This window comes from Molossus molossus, unplaced genomic scaffold, assembly GCF_014108415.1.
Source record: "Molossus molossus isolate mMolMol1 unplaced genomic scaffold, mMolMol1.p scaffold_m16_p_15, whole genome shotgun sequence".
NCBI classification, from domain to species: domain Eukaryota; kingdom Metazoa; phylum Chordata; class Mammalia; order Chiroptera; family Molossidae; genus Molossus; species Molossus molossus.
The window spans coordinates 4008263-4021901 of NW_023425350.1; the positions used below are offsets into that span (position 1 = coordinate 4008263).

General features: G+C 57.8%; 1 protein-coding gene across 4 annotated transcripts in view; it reads left to right on the top strand.

Annotated features, from left to right (window-relative positions):
• ASAP2 (ArfGAP with SH3 domain, ankyrin repeat and PH domain 2) overlaps positions 1-13639 on the top strand; it is a 152103-nt gene that overhangs the window by 133974 nt on the left and 4490 nt on the right. For 2 of the 4 annotated variants that reach the window (XM_036262821.1, XM_036262824.1), the window contains exons 20-25: positions 685-752; positions 1983-2096; positions 4094-4331; positions 6651-6785; positions 8388-8550; positions 13264-13313. In XM_036262821.1, coding sequence (XP_036118714.1) covers positions 685-752; positions 1983-2096; positions 4094-4331; positions 6651-6785; positions 8388-8550; positions 13264-13313 — 768 coding nt within the window. The remainder of the gene's footprint in view (positions 1-684; positions 753-1982; positions 2097-4093; positions 4332-6650; positions 6786-8387; positions 8551-13263; positions 13314-13639) is intronic. The other 2 variants (XM_036262823.1, XM_036262825.1) reach the window with 1 other exon arrangement.

Genomic DNA, 13639 nt, shown 5'->3' on the forward strand with positions numbered 1-13639 from the left:
ACCTCCCCCTGCTGCTCGGAGCCCACGCCTTGGGTCTGACCAGCGCCCGCTGCTGTGGGGTGGCAGGTGCACCCAGTCTCCTCCAGGAGGGACCCCAGCCCTGCTGGGCCTGCCCCCCTCCCTCCACCGTGGGACCCAGCCTGGCACAGCCGAGCCCACCAGCACACAGCTGGGATGGGGCGCTAGGAAACGCCTCTGAGGACCCCTGCAACAGCGCCGGGAGTCTAGGGGGAGGCACCCCCTGCTTCACAGCCAGGTTCCTTTTTTAAAAATTAATGATGCAGCCTCGTTGGCTGAGGCGTGTCTAGAAGGACGTGCACACTTTCAGATTGGTGGCGAGCGTAGGGAGGTGTGAGGTGGTCGCCGAGGGTGCTGCAGCTCGCTCAGCGGCGCTGTTGTTAGAGCGACCCCTTCATTCGACACTAAGAGTCTGCATGTCGATTTCCGTTCGCGGGCTACCTCAGTGGTTCCGGGTTCGTGGTTGGTGTAAACCTGTTCTTGTCAGTCTCCCCAGCGACACGGCGGCAGTTCTGTACAGTTACAGGACTGGTGCAGCCCCTACTGGAGCCCCTACACTCGCTGGGGATCCCATCTGTCTGGTCGGTTTCATTTAGTGTCGCTGCTCAGTGTCTTCTGTCGTCTCGACATGAAACCTTCCCTCGTCTTTGTCGCCCTGCCCCTTAGCCAACGAGTCGGGGGAGACGCCGCTGGACATTGCCAAGCGCCTCAGGCACGAGCACTGTGAGGAGCTGGTGAGTCTGCCCGGCGTGGTCAGGGCGAGGGCACCCTTCCTGGGACAGGTTCTCTCTGGGCCCCGAGGTGTGGGTCCTGAGCAGGTCCCAGTGGCCTGCATGGGACGACTTAGAAAAGGCATTTGGGGAGCCTTAGGAGATGTGACACCCCCTTCCTAGTGATGCTTGGAACAAGAGTTTGTATTTGCTGGTTGGACACATTGTTAGTGGCTCTGGCCTTTTCTGGGGCACATGGAGCAGAGGCCCGGAGGCCACCCCAGCTTTGCCTGTCCTCTGTCCTCTGAGCTGTTCGCTGGTCCCTTGGCAGCTGCTCTAGAGCGGACCTTCTTGTTTCGCCCCAACCCCCAGTCACTTGAGTTGTGATGCACCATCTTTTCCTGTCCTGTTCTGGGAGAGGCAGCAGTGTGGCCCGTGGACAGGGCCCACCAGGGTCAGGCAGACCCCAGTTTGCAGCGGGGTTCCACTGCGGTGACTTGGGAAGGTCACGCCGAGCCCCCCTGCCGTGTCCTGTCGGGACAGTGGAGGCGGTTACAAAGTTTGCAGGGTTGTGACGATGATTGTTGAGCTCTGAAAAGCAAGCTCTCCGTAAACTGAACTGTTGACAGCCAATCCCATACAAGTGGGGGACAAGTGACAGGCGCTGCTCTGAGCACGCTGTGTCCATGACCTCGTCTGACCTTGACAGCTACCTGAAGGGCGGCTCTCTGCTGTTATCTCCATTTTATAGAAGAGGAACCGGCACAGAGAGGTTAGGTCACTTGCCCCAGGTCACACAGCTGCAAAGTGGCCGTGGAGAACGTTAGGCCCTGATGTCCTAAGACACCCGGTCGTATCTAATGAATTCACTCCTCTGCATCTAGAGTAGAACTAGCTGTCTACCTTCCTGGAGAGAACTGAGAACAGGTGTTGACATCATTCTCTGCAGAGCTTAATTCTCTCGTATCGCTTGAGAAAGGCTGGGGTAACCCTTGCGGACACGTTGAGTTTGCTCCTGCGCAGTGGTCAGTACGCACCGGCTGACCATCATTCTGTGTATCCTGGTATCCCCTGCCTTTGTGCAGTTTACAAAGCACTTGATGGGAGTTCCGAGGTTTGAGTTTCGTGGTTATCTGTGAACTTGGGGTGGGGCTCACCCGAGACCCAGAGAGTTCCGTACGCTGGCTGTGTGCTGAGGGCAGGGGTCTGGGCGGATGCCTCAGCCGCGTCACCACCGTCCCGTGCTCTCCCCAGCTGACCCAAGCCTTAACCGGAAGGTTCAACTCCCACGTTCACGTCGAGTACGAATGGCGGTTGCTCCATGAAGACCTGGATGAGAGCGATGACGACATGGATGAGAAATTGCAGGTCTGTCCCGGGCCCTGGGCACTGGCAGCTCCGTAATACGCTCAGTCCAGAGCAGGGCGGTCCTAGCCTGTGATCGGGGCAGGAAGCTGCCTTGTAGGGAAGAGGACAGAGTTTGCCTTTTGCCCCCATTGATCCCTGGGGGATTCGCTCGTGCCCCGCCCATCTCCCGGCTCCTGGCTCCTCCACACGTTCAGGTAAAGGAGCACTAATGGTGTTGTCACAGGCAGCTGCCTTTTGATACGGAGGAAAGATGGGGGGCTTGTGATCCCAGAGGGCTAGAGGAATTCACGCACTGTGGATAACGTGAATGAGAGCCAGGTCTCCCCCAGTCAGGGGTCCTGTTCACCTGGCTGAGCTGTAAAACCGTAGCCGAAACCATCAAAGGACCCTTAGTGCTCACAGGGTTCAGGGTTCCTTCATCAGGTGGGATCATTGACGCCTAAGAGAGAGCTTGGCTTGGCCTAAGGGAAGCAAGTATTCAGAGACCGAGGGCCCTTGACTCCTGGTCCCTTCTGATGGCACCCCTTGCCCTGCACATTTGGGGGGACCCCAGAAGGTGGCCACCTTCACACGAGTCTCTGAGTGAGAGCCAGACTCAGGTAGACTGACCGCAAAGCCCACCCCACACACCCCAGTGAGGGAGCCATGGACAGTTCTCTCGGTTTTGCTGCAGAACATTCACGTTTGTACTGAGGATGCCGGATTATCTAGAGTGTTTCCGAAACCTAGCGGGTGATCTTTGTGGATGGAGCACTTACACCCATACTTCCTGACTCCCAGGATGAGAGATTCCTTCACTGCGTTAGCTGTGAGCCTGGGTCAGTGAGAGGAGCTGACTAATGGTGTGTGTGCACTCCTACCTTAAACAAGGGGAAGGCTCAGCTCCTGCCCCAGGTGAGCGCACACATCAGCGCACACATCACATCCTCGCCCTGTGGCTCAGCAGGTGGCCTCCGTCGTCCAAGCAGAATTCCCGTAGGAAGTGCTCTGGCTTGGAGCCCGGACACACATCTACTCTTATCTCCAGCAGAGAGGGGCAGGTGTGGTTAGTTCACACTGCCGTGGGCTTTGTGGGAATTTAAAAATATGCTGAAGAGCCAGCAGCCATTGGGTTCTGCACGCCTGAGCTGGGTTTGAGCCAGGGGGTCGGCCGGAGCCTGCACTGGGCAGGTGTGCCCTGGAGGGGAGGAGCAGTACCTGCTAAGCTCCTGGCACTGTGCCCGAGAAGCTGTTCAAATTATACCCGTTTCAAAGATGAAAAACAGGGTCAACAAGGTTAAGGAACTTGCTCAGGACCATAGCTGTTACGGTGAAGCTGACCTTTGAAATACGAGTTAGATCTCATTTACCCAAATCATGAGTCCATGCACATGACCTTCCAAAAGAACAGGGGTTGGCGGATTTAAAGGGCCAGACAAGGACTAGTCTAGGCTTGTGGGGCCACCACTCAGCTCTGCCAGGGTAGCTCAAAAGCAGCCATAGACACTGTGTAAACGACCGGGCCTGGCTGTGTTCCTATAAAACTTTATTAACAAAAACAGGTCGTGGACCACAGGCCCTGGTTTGCTGAGCCCTGAGAGTCATGTCAGGAGTTCCGCTTTATACAAGAAGAGAGGGTTGCTGTGCCCTGCGTCAGTCCTGTAGCTGCCGGGTGCCCAGGGCAGCTGTGCTGTCCTGTCATCTCCGAAAGCAGGGCTACGACCAGAAACGCAGGGGCGGGTTGAGATGACTCCAGGTAGTGAAGATGAAGTGGTTCCTGTTACATCCTCCACAGAACGGAGAAGTGGACGCCGTCCACCAGGGCTTTTTGTTGTTTCCATTACGAGACGTGGTAAGAGTGAGCTTTAAGCCTCGCGGTGCTTACGTGACAGTTGAGAGCCAGGTGCTCCACGCCCAGGTGGAAGTGGTGTCCACGAGGTTGTCGCCGGTAGATGGCACGCTGTGACCGAGAGGTCAGTGTACCTGCATTTCACACCCTTCCCGCCACCCCTCTGCAGCCCAGTCCCAGTCGGCGAGAAGACCGGCCGGTCAGCTTCTACCAGCTGGGGTCCAACGCCGCCTCTTTGGCCAGAGACACCGCCGGCCTGGCCAAGGACAAGCAGAGGAGCTTTGCGCCCAGCATCTTGCAGAATGAGACGTACGGAGCTATCCTGAGTGGCAGCCCGACTCCCCCCCAGCCTGCAGCCCCCGGCACCTCCAACGCCCCCCCACTGCCCCCTCGGAACCTGGCCAAAGGTAATGAGCTCCCGGTAGCCCGACCAGTGCACGGCACACAGTGTGGTTTGGGTTTTTGTTCGGGGAAGTTTGTAGTTGCTCTGCCGCCCACTAGGTGGCATTTGGGCCAGCTCAGGATGTTCACCCAGGGCCCTTGGTTTTGTAATCCGCTGTGTGCTTCCATCGTGCGTAGGTAGGGTGCTGCATGGTGGTGGAGCATCTTGCTTGGTTCTTGTTCTGGGCAGAGGTGTGGCATCTGCCTGACGCCTCCAGGGTAGGCCTGAGTTGGTGGGCCAGCTCCTGACACTGGTCCCTGAGCTGTTTTCTGGTCCTTTTCTTTTTGATTTCACCACTCACGGTCTTTCCCTTTGCCTTCATTCTTTTCTTTTTTATTTCTCCTCTGCCTGCACTTAGCCAGCTTGTGGCACCTGTGATTATTTCTTATCTCTGTGATCCCCAGGAAATGAAGCATAAAAAGATGCTAACTTGGGGACAGTCATAAAATTGTGACAATACAGAGTAGTCGCTGTGGTCCCACCGGCACCGGAAGTGCCAGCGTAGAGACTTTGCCGCAGCAGGTGCTGTTTCTGTTTCTGTAAGCTGCAGAATGAAGCCCTCAGAGTCAAGTCATTTGCCCAGCATGAAGTCCAGCTGTGGGCCAAGGCTGTCAGCCGTGGCCAGCAGTCTCCGGGGGCTTCCCAGGGAGACACAGGGCCTCTGCCGGGCATGATGTCCAGGCTCTGCGGCTGCCGTGGGCTGCGGTGGTGACAAGATTCGTCCCAAATGGCATTTGTGTGGTAGCTGCTCCCTGGGAGGGGCACGTAGGTGAGAGGTGGTGGCTGGGCCAAGGAGGGCATTCGGCAATGTGCCATCACACTGAGTCTGTGCTCCCGTGTTATGGGCTCCACCTCCCCTGCTGCCCTGGTAACCTGAAGACCCTCCTACACGGCTCAGGGAGGCCCAGGAAAGGCTGATGAGCCTGTCGTCCGGGTCACTGAGTCACGCCCCTCAAGAGCAGACCCGCCAAGCAGAGAGGGGGCCGTAAGCCAGGCAGACCCCAGAAACCAGCCTCGCACCTCCCTGGCAGAGCCCACTGTGCCCGCATCCCAGGCAGTATGCGCACCCAGGCTTGATGGGGGTCCCTGAGCAGGAAGGAGGCTGTGAGTTAAGTCCCACAGCCTCGTCCTCCCGGTCACCCTCGCCGCTGGCCAGGTGGCCCAGGGCAGAGGAGCGCAGCAGGTGCGGTTTGGGTCCCTGGGGCCCCTCACCGGCTGCCCCGTCTTCCTCCCACAGCTGAGGACATGCACTAATTTTGTCATCTGCGCCCCGTTCCTGGCTTTTACTGATGGTGTGCGTCATGTCGGGAAAGACTGTATTTTGCCCTGTTGGGTGGTAGAAAAGGAATGAAAAGCTGTTCGTCTTTATTTCTTGTTTTCCTAATGCCTTGGATGAGGGTTCTGGTTTTTTTCTTCCCGTTTTGGGGGTGGCGATTCTGGTGGTTAGCTTCGTTTCTTCCTTTGAGGGTCACATTCACCCCTGCCAGCCCCCAGGAGGGTGTCATTCTTCATCTAGTCCACACCTGGTCCAGTGAGGGCCTCAGACCACAGCTAGACAAGGGAGTCGGCGTGGGGGTGCCTCCACCGAGCAGGCCTTGCCCACAGCCAGCGGGCGCGGGCTCCCCCTGGACTCGGGCAGGCCCCGCCCCAGGGAGCCCGCACAGCCTCCGACGTGGGTCCCCATGCCCCTGAGCAGACACCACTCAGTGAGGAAGGGCACCAAGCTTGGGGGGGCAGAGGAAGGACAGTGACCAAGGCAGCGTCATCCCGCCACTGTGCCCCCTGAGCTGCTTGGTGTCATCTCAGCCGATTTCTAACCAGAAACACGTTTGCAGGAGGTGGCCAGAGCCCTGCCTCTGGTGTGTCTGAGGTGCACCCTCTCCCCTGTGCTCCCTCTGAGGATGGGTGCCCCAGTGCAAGACTGGGACCTGACCCCGGGCCAGGGGGAGGACTTGGTGTGCGGGGAAATCCCGAGGTTCCCTCCCCTCCCGGTGCTCCGGGCGTGGCACCGAGGTCATTCAGCTACGTCTGAGAATGAATCAGTGAGGTTGTGACAACCGCCTGGGAACCTTCCCAGACAATCGTCCTTCGGGTGTGCATGGGGATCTGCCGTCCAGGCACCGGAGACGGGAATTTTTCAAAAACCAGCCTCCTGCCCGCGGTCTCCACGCTGTTCGAGAAGCGTCGTGCTCGCCGCTGTGTGAGAGGATCAATAATGCAGTGTTCTGTTTCTGTCTTTGTTGTGTGTGCTCGTGTGCGCGTGTGCGCGTGCCCGCGCGTGCAGCTCAGACAGCCTCCTCTGCTAACGCCCTGTGGAAGACAAACTCTGTCGGCGTGGACGGGGTAAGCAGGCAGCGATCTTCGTCAGATCCGCCAGCTGTCCACCCGCCGCTGCCCCCTCTCCGCGTGACATCTACCAGTACGTGTTCTCCTTTCCCCTCTGCCGGTGGGTTTCAGAGGTCAGGACGGCGGGGTGGGAGCAGGGCTGCGGAGCCCCACGCCCGTCTGCGCTGACCCTGTGGGTGCCCGGCGCTGCGTGGGGCCCTGTGGCCCTTCCATGTCCCCGGGCCCGCGGCCTCCGTCCCAGCGCTAAACTCCTGTCTGTCGGGCGCCCGCCCCAGGGGACCCGCGCCCTGGCTCCTCTGTGTCCCCAAGCATTTCAGCAGCACCTGTTTCGTCCTTTCCCACAGGAGCCCAGGGCTTCGTTTCCTTTGGCCGTTTGGTGGGTCAATATTTGGGCTCAGTCATGTGGATTATAACCTAGTGTGTTTTTCTGTCCGATGTCAACATGTGGGTGGAAGTTCCAGAACCTGGGGGAGGGGGCGGGGAGAGGTGTTTTCCCAGCCAGCAAAGTGGGCGTGTCTCCGGGCCAGTGAGGCCCTGGGAGGGGCACACCTGCCTCCCCGGGTTTGCTCTCAGAGCTTTGGCAGCGTCCCTGCCTCGCCTTCCTCAACCTCATTGAGATGCAAGGACCCAGGCCAGCTGCAGTCAGTGCCATAGGCGTGTGGCTGCCGGCAGAGCAGGGAGCTGTGTCTGGGAGGGTTGTCCAGAGCCTGGGGGTGGGACGGGGATCGTCCAGCTCAGATTCACCCAAGGCAAACAGCAAGGGGGCACCCGGAAGGTCAGGGGACCCAGCAGGCCTTATGGGGGTGCCAGTAGCTTCAAGAGGCCCACTTTCTGCCTCTCGGTAGATTTGCACGCTAGAGGCTCCCTTTTGGATGTCCTTTAAGGCAGAAAAAGTAAACAAGAATGAAAAAATATATATATATGTATATAATAAAGGCAGACCCTCAGCTGACTGCCTCCTTCATGGCTGGCCCCTCACCCCCGGCTGTCCTGGGACAGAGGAGCTGCTGCCTCCTCGGGCGTCAGTGCCCAGAGGCAGGTGTCCACCTTGAGGGCAGCGGGCTGAGGATGCTGGACACGGAGAGCGCTACCATCTGGCAGAGAGGGCAAGGCGGGGAAGGAGTCGTGGGCTCGGGGCCCAGCGCCCTGCCCTGCTCAGTGACCCTCGGTGAAAGCACGTCGGTCCCCGAGATGCAGCCTCTTCCTCTGTAAAATGTAGAGAATCGGCTCGCGTCCTGCCCAGCACCGAGGGTGGAGCCTGTACAGAGTTGGTTTCTTCACGACCTTTGTTGAGATTGACCTGGGAAATGGGTCAGGCCCCTAGGTCCGGAGGCAGAATATTGACCCAAGAAGACCCAGTGCCCCCGGGGGCAGGCCATGTGCAGAGTGCAGCCTGGGCCGCAGCCTCCGCTCCTGCTCCTACAGGCCGCGGGGCAGAGAGCAGGAGGGCAGCCGTCTCGGCTTCTCCACAGGGATTCTCTCCGAGAAAAACTCACGGGCTCGTAGGAACGTTGTAATCCTGATTCAGGGCTTGGAAGGACTCCCCACCAGTGCTGTTGACTGAAAATCCACAATGAAAGCAGGCTCTTTCCTTATGAAATAGGGAGAGAAAAGGGGTTCCCCACGTGACACCCGAACCTGACCCTCTGCCGTCTCCTCTCTGCTCTCTCCACAGACCCCCTGGCTCCCACGCCGCCTGCTCCGGCCGCCAAAGCGCCCATTGCGATGGAGAGCCTGAGCAAGCTGACCCCGCCCGGGGGCCCGCTGGGCAAAGCCACACCGCCGCCCCTGCCGCCCCAGCCGCCCAGCCGCCTCCCCCAGAAGAGGCCTGCTCCCGGGTAATGACCTCCTTCCATGTGTCCCCAGTACCTTACCTGCTGAGATTTCTGTGCAGACGTGTAAAATTGCCCATGTTTCTGCCACTTCTGAGGTTAGATGACCCATCACTTGGTTTCATCAGGTTTCGAGGGCCTCAGGCACAATTTATCAAGAATTTTTAAACTGTACACATTTTACGCGAGGTCTGTCTTACATCCACATAATGAAGGTAGGTTTCTCTTGAGTGTAGACGGTGGGGTTCGGAGGGTTCAGGTCCTCAAGGCACGAGGCGCCTCACGTGTCTGTTGCCCACGCTCAAGGTTATCTCCACTGTACGGACCCTCTGCAGTGTGGGGCAGACGTGTTTTACAAACAAGGACATTCTGGAGACAGTGTACCCGGCAAAGTCAGGAGGATGACGTGAACACATCGCTCCCTCCCAGTCCTCGGAGCCCATTCAGGTTCCCCCACTTGTCCAGACATAGTCCCTCACTGCAGAGGGATCCATGTCCTGGCTCCCGGTCTGGATCCTGGTCGTGGAAAATGATTCCTTTTAGTGGAATTGATATCTAGAAGCCAGATCAGGGCGCTTTGTGTGCACTTTGCTATTGGAGTACGCTGTTCCCAGGTGGGCCTCTGAGTGGTCGGCACTACACACACACACTTATCTCTACTCCGTCTCTGTCTATTGAAATCCAGGAGTCCACACTGTCTCCACGTCCAGTTCTAGTAACAAACCACACCAAAACTTAACGACGTAAGACGCAACCATTTTATTGTGCTCACGGACTCTGTCAGGAGTTTGGATCGGCAGGGTGGGAATAGCTAGTGTTTGCTCCGCCATATCTGCGGCCTCCACTGGAAAGACTCCAAGGCTGGAGGTCGTTCGACACAGAAGGGGACCCGTCAGCTGGAGGGAGGATCATCGAGGCCCCGGCTCTCCACTCCTCTGGTGGTGGGTGCTGGCTCACAGCCGGAACCTCAGTTGGGGCTCTGGGCTGGAACTCACACGTGGGGGCCTCCCCGTGTGGCAAGGGCTTCCTCGCATCATGGTGGCTGGGCCTAAGACCAAGGCTCAGGGATAGGCCTGGCCCTGGGAACTGGCAGGGCATCCCTCCTCTCTCGTGTTCCTGGCCAGGCAGTGGCAGCGCCAGGCTCAGTCCTGGGTGGGGAAGGTCGGGGGCTGGGTGGTCACAGACTCTAGCGCTCCGTGAAGAATGTGGAGGCAGCGTTCTGAAAGGACCACAAGGTTCATTCTAGTCTCCTCCCTTTCGGTAGTTGTTATTCCCGTTTTCTATCATGAGAAATCTGGCTGCCAAGTTTATTTACTTGGTTAGTGTTAGTACCCTCTGAAACGCATCTCCACCTCGACCTCCTCTCCTCCATGCGGGAGCCTCTCCCTGCTGGGCTCTCAGCACTCCCCGACCAGGCCATCCCCTGTCCCCTGCAGGCGATGCCTTCCTCGTCCCGCTCAGGCACACCCCTCCGTGGACGCCCGTGCTCTCTGACACCCCGGCGCGGGTCTGTTTTCATTCATGCCACCAGGCAGACGTGGCAGGGAAACTCTCAGGATATAAGCTACGTCCCTTAGTTCTGAGAAATTTAGTTGCTTATTTGTAATGCCTTCTATTTTCTTCTGTTCTCCATTTTAAAACAATTCTTAATACAGTATTCAGATGTCAGATGCCCTTGGCCTTTCCTGTTTTTATGAAGGCCCGCTGACTGCTCTTAACACCTGCCCCTGGATCTCAGTGGTTTGACACGTGAGCCTTGACTTCTGGCCCACACACAGTTGTGTCCATATTCTTGCTTGTACAGCAGTCCAGAGGGGTGAGTTGGAGACCCAGGCCCTGTCTATGTCTGACTGCACCATCTTTACCCCCTCGCCCAAGATTGCTGCTGAAGGGCAAGAGACTCCGGAGGTGTGCTAACTAACCGTGGTTGGAGTGACGCTCAAGCTCCTTTGACCAGATCTGGTGCCTTGGCTCCACCTAGAGGCCGGGGCTGGAAGTGCAGCTGGAGCTCCATACGGAGAGGCCAGCTCGGGACAACCTTGTAGTTTCCATTTCTGTGTTGTTTGCATTTTAAGTGGACTTTCCTGGAGATGTCCTCAGTTTTATCTTCCCGATTTTCATTTCTGCTATCATGTAATTTTCAAGTTGATAGTGTCCTGTGTGTTCCCTGGAATCGTGTTCTCTCATCTCAGATGGGTTTGGGGGCTGTTTTGCTTTAGATTTTGCTCTTCTGCAAAATTGGTTTCTTCCATTTTTTTTTCCCCTTTTGTGTGAACTTCTGTGGAGTTAGAAGCTTTTCCCTGTGAATTTGGTGTTTCCTGCATTCAGTTTCGGCTGGTAGACTGCAACCCAGTGCCCTGTGCTGCCAATGGAGAACGCTGAATTTGGGCTTTTTTTCTCGGACAATTCAGGTTCCTTCAAAAACAGTCTACCGGTCTCTTGCCTGAAGGAAGCAGGTTTTCTGAGAGTTGAATATGGAAATAAAGTTAAGCTTTTACTCAGTCCCTCTGTTTTTCAAGATGCTGCCAACAACCGTACTGGGCGTCCCCAAGTCCAGACACTGTGTCCCCTCCAAGAATAGAAGCTTCTGGTCTTCATCGGGAGTGGGGGAGGGCAGTTGCTAGGCTTTTCAGAGTTCGGGCTGGAATCCAGGGCGGAGCGCCTTGGGTAGACGCTGGCCGAGCTGCTCCCCCCACGCCCAGAGGCCTGGGGGCTCAGGCACACAGGGGTGGTCTGAGTGTCCCTTCCTGTGGAGGGTGCTCCTTCCTCAGGGGAACCAGGGCTGCTTATGGCTCACCCCTCCCCTCGGCTTCCGAAATTGTGTTTCCTCTTCACTTCTCTGTGTTCTTTGTGGTTTAATTCTTTTTTTTTTTTTTCCCCATTCTGTTCCAATGGAGAAAGTGGAAGGAAATGTGTTTCAGCCTGCTGCTTTTAACCAGCACTCAGGACTGTAGAGTGCTGCTTGCTTTGCCGGCTGTCTCTGAAGAGTAACCGACGTGGCCTGGCTTCTTGTTCTTACCAAGAGCCCAGGGAGACCTGACCGGTGACCGAGTCGTGTTGCACAGGATCTGCGCTTAGGTCCTGTGCATGGCCACGGGCTGGCCTCGCTGGGTCCCGTGTTAGGGTCTGTGCGTCTCCGGCTTTCTTCCGTCTGCCTTTGTGACACCCGCGGATTCGCTCTTCGCTGCTTTTCCCTGAGAGTCCAAAGCAGGAGCTGAGGCCTCGGGTACTTTCCTCCCCGTTGCTCCCAGGCCTTGGCTGCTGCCCTGGTTCTCAGGAGGGCTCCCCCCGCCCCCTGATGTGCGGGATGCGTTTCCTCCAGCAGTGCTACCTGGTTTCACCTGTTTCACAGAACCATCTTCCCTCCTCGGGGAGGGTGCTCCAAGGTGGAGGGCGGAGGGAGCACTGGCCCGCGGAGTTCTGGTCCCGAAGGAATCCGCCGCTGTGCCCACTGCGCGGACTTGGTCCTGGGCATGAATCAGGTTTCCGCTCTTATTCTCTCAGGGCAGACCTGTGCCCACGGGCCAGATCCAGGCACCCGCTGTTTTCACGGCCCTTGAGCTAAGAGCGGTTTTCCTATTTTTAGGTGATTGTAAAAACAAAAGATTTCACGACACATGAGAATTAGGTGAAGATCAGATTTCAGTGCCCATAAGCAAAGAGCTGTTGCACCCTGCCTGCCCACGTGTTTCCGCATTACCCGTGGCCGTGTTTTATGCTGCGGTGGTGACGCCGAAACTTACGACGGGGACCTTGTCCCCACAACGCCCAAGAAGGAAGTTTCTTCGAGGGTCAGGTCTCCCTCTGAGCGTTTCGTGGTTGACGGAAGGAGAGGGGTCAGCAGGGCCAGCACGATTTCTATCGACATCGGTGGTCAGCGTGGTGGGGTCTTCACTTGTTCCGCCTCTAAATCACGTTCCGTCTCCTCCTCTTTGAGACCGCAGCCCAACTGGCCTGGTTCGGGGTGCAGAGGAAACGTTCGATGGAAGGGAGCCTGCCGCGCAAAGATTCTGTCCCTGGCTTCTCCCGCGTCCTCTGCTGCCCCCAGCCCCTCCCTCCACCCTTCCCAGCCCCAGGAGTGTGCCTGGCTCCGTGCTGGGCACAGAGAGACAGGGAGCTGGCACAGTGCTCCTCTCCTGGCTCACCGGAGACTTTCTGCCACTGGTCCATGTTCTGAGAGTTGACAGAACCGGCGTCACACCTTTTGCAGGTGACAATGCCAAGTCAGAGGACTCTGTTCATCCAAAACAGACTCCTGTCTGCGGGCCCTGAGAACCGCCTCCCCTACCTGTGTGTTTCTACCTGTGGCCTTGGGATGTGCTGGGCCCGGAGACCCCAGATGGGCCCTGAGCCCGGGTCAGCCACATCAGTTACAGGCAGCGGGACCGCGGAGCACAGAGGCGTGAATGGTGCCGACCAGTGGTGCCGGGTCAGGTCCAGGCAGAGTCCTCGGGGCCCTGGGCCAGCGTGGGAGGCAGGTGCCCGGCTTCCAGCCCCAGACCCAGGCGTGTCGTGTCCACCGATGGGGATGGGATCTGGCACTGTGGCCTCTCACTCTCCCTTTTTCCCAAAGAAAAGAAGTTGTTGAATGACAGTTGATTGAATCAGCTCACCCGTTACAACTGGAACACAATGGGTGCCTTCATGGAGGGTGAGGTGGTGCAGGTGCTGTGCTGTCAGGTCTCCACTGTCAGTAACTCTGTTTCCCCTTCTCTGTAGGACTGACAAGTCGACCCCACTGGTCAACAAAGGCCAGCCGAGAGGACCTGGTAATTATTTCCTGTGGAACTGGGCTTTGTTTTCTGCCTGGTCGCGGGGGTGGGGGTGGGGGTGGGGGTGGGGTGGGGTGTCCAGCTGTGGCAGCCCAGCCCTGTATGAGGGTCCCGCCACCCTCCGCCCAGCAGTCACCCTGCCCACTGAGGAGCCTCTGATGCTCCTGGGGCTGCTCTGTCCGGTGTCCTGCAGTCCTGTCCCCTGGCAGGGATCTACAAGTCTGTGCAGGAGGTGGCCACATCCGCCTCACTCTGACACCTGACACTCTACAAAGGGTGCAGGGAGATCACAGGGTTGTCTGGCCTTTGGGGTTTTTCCCTCG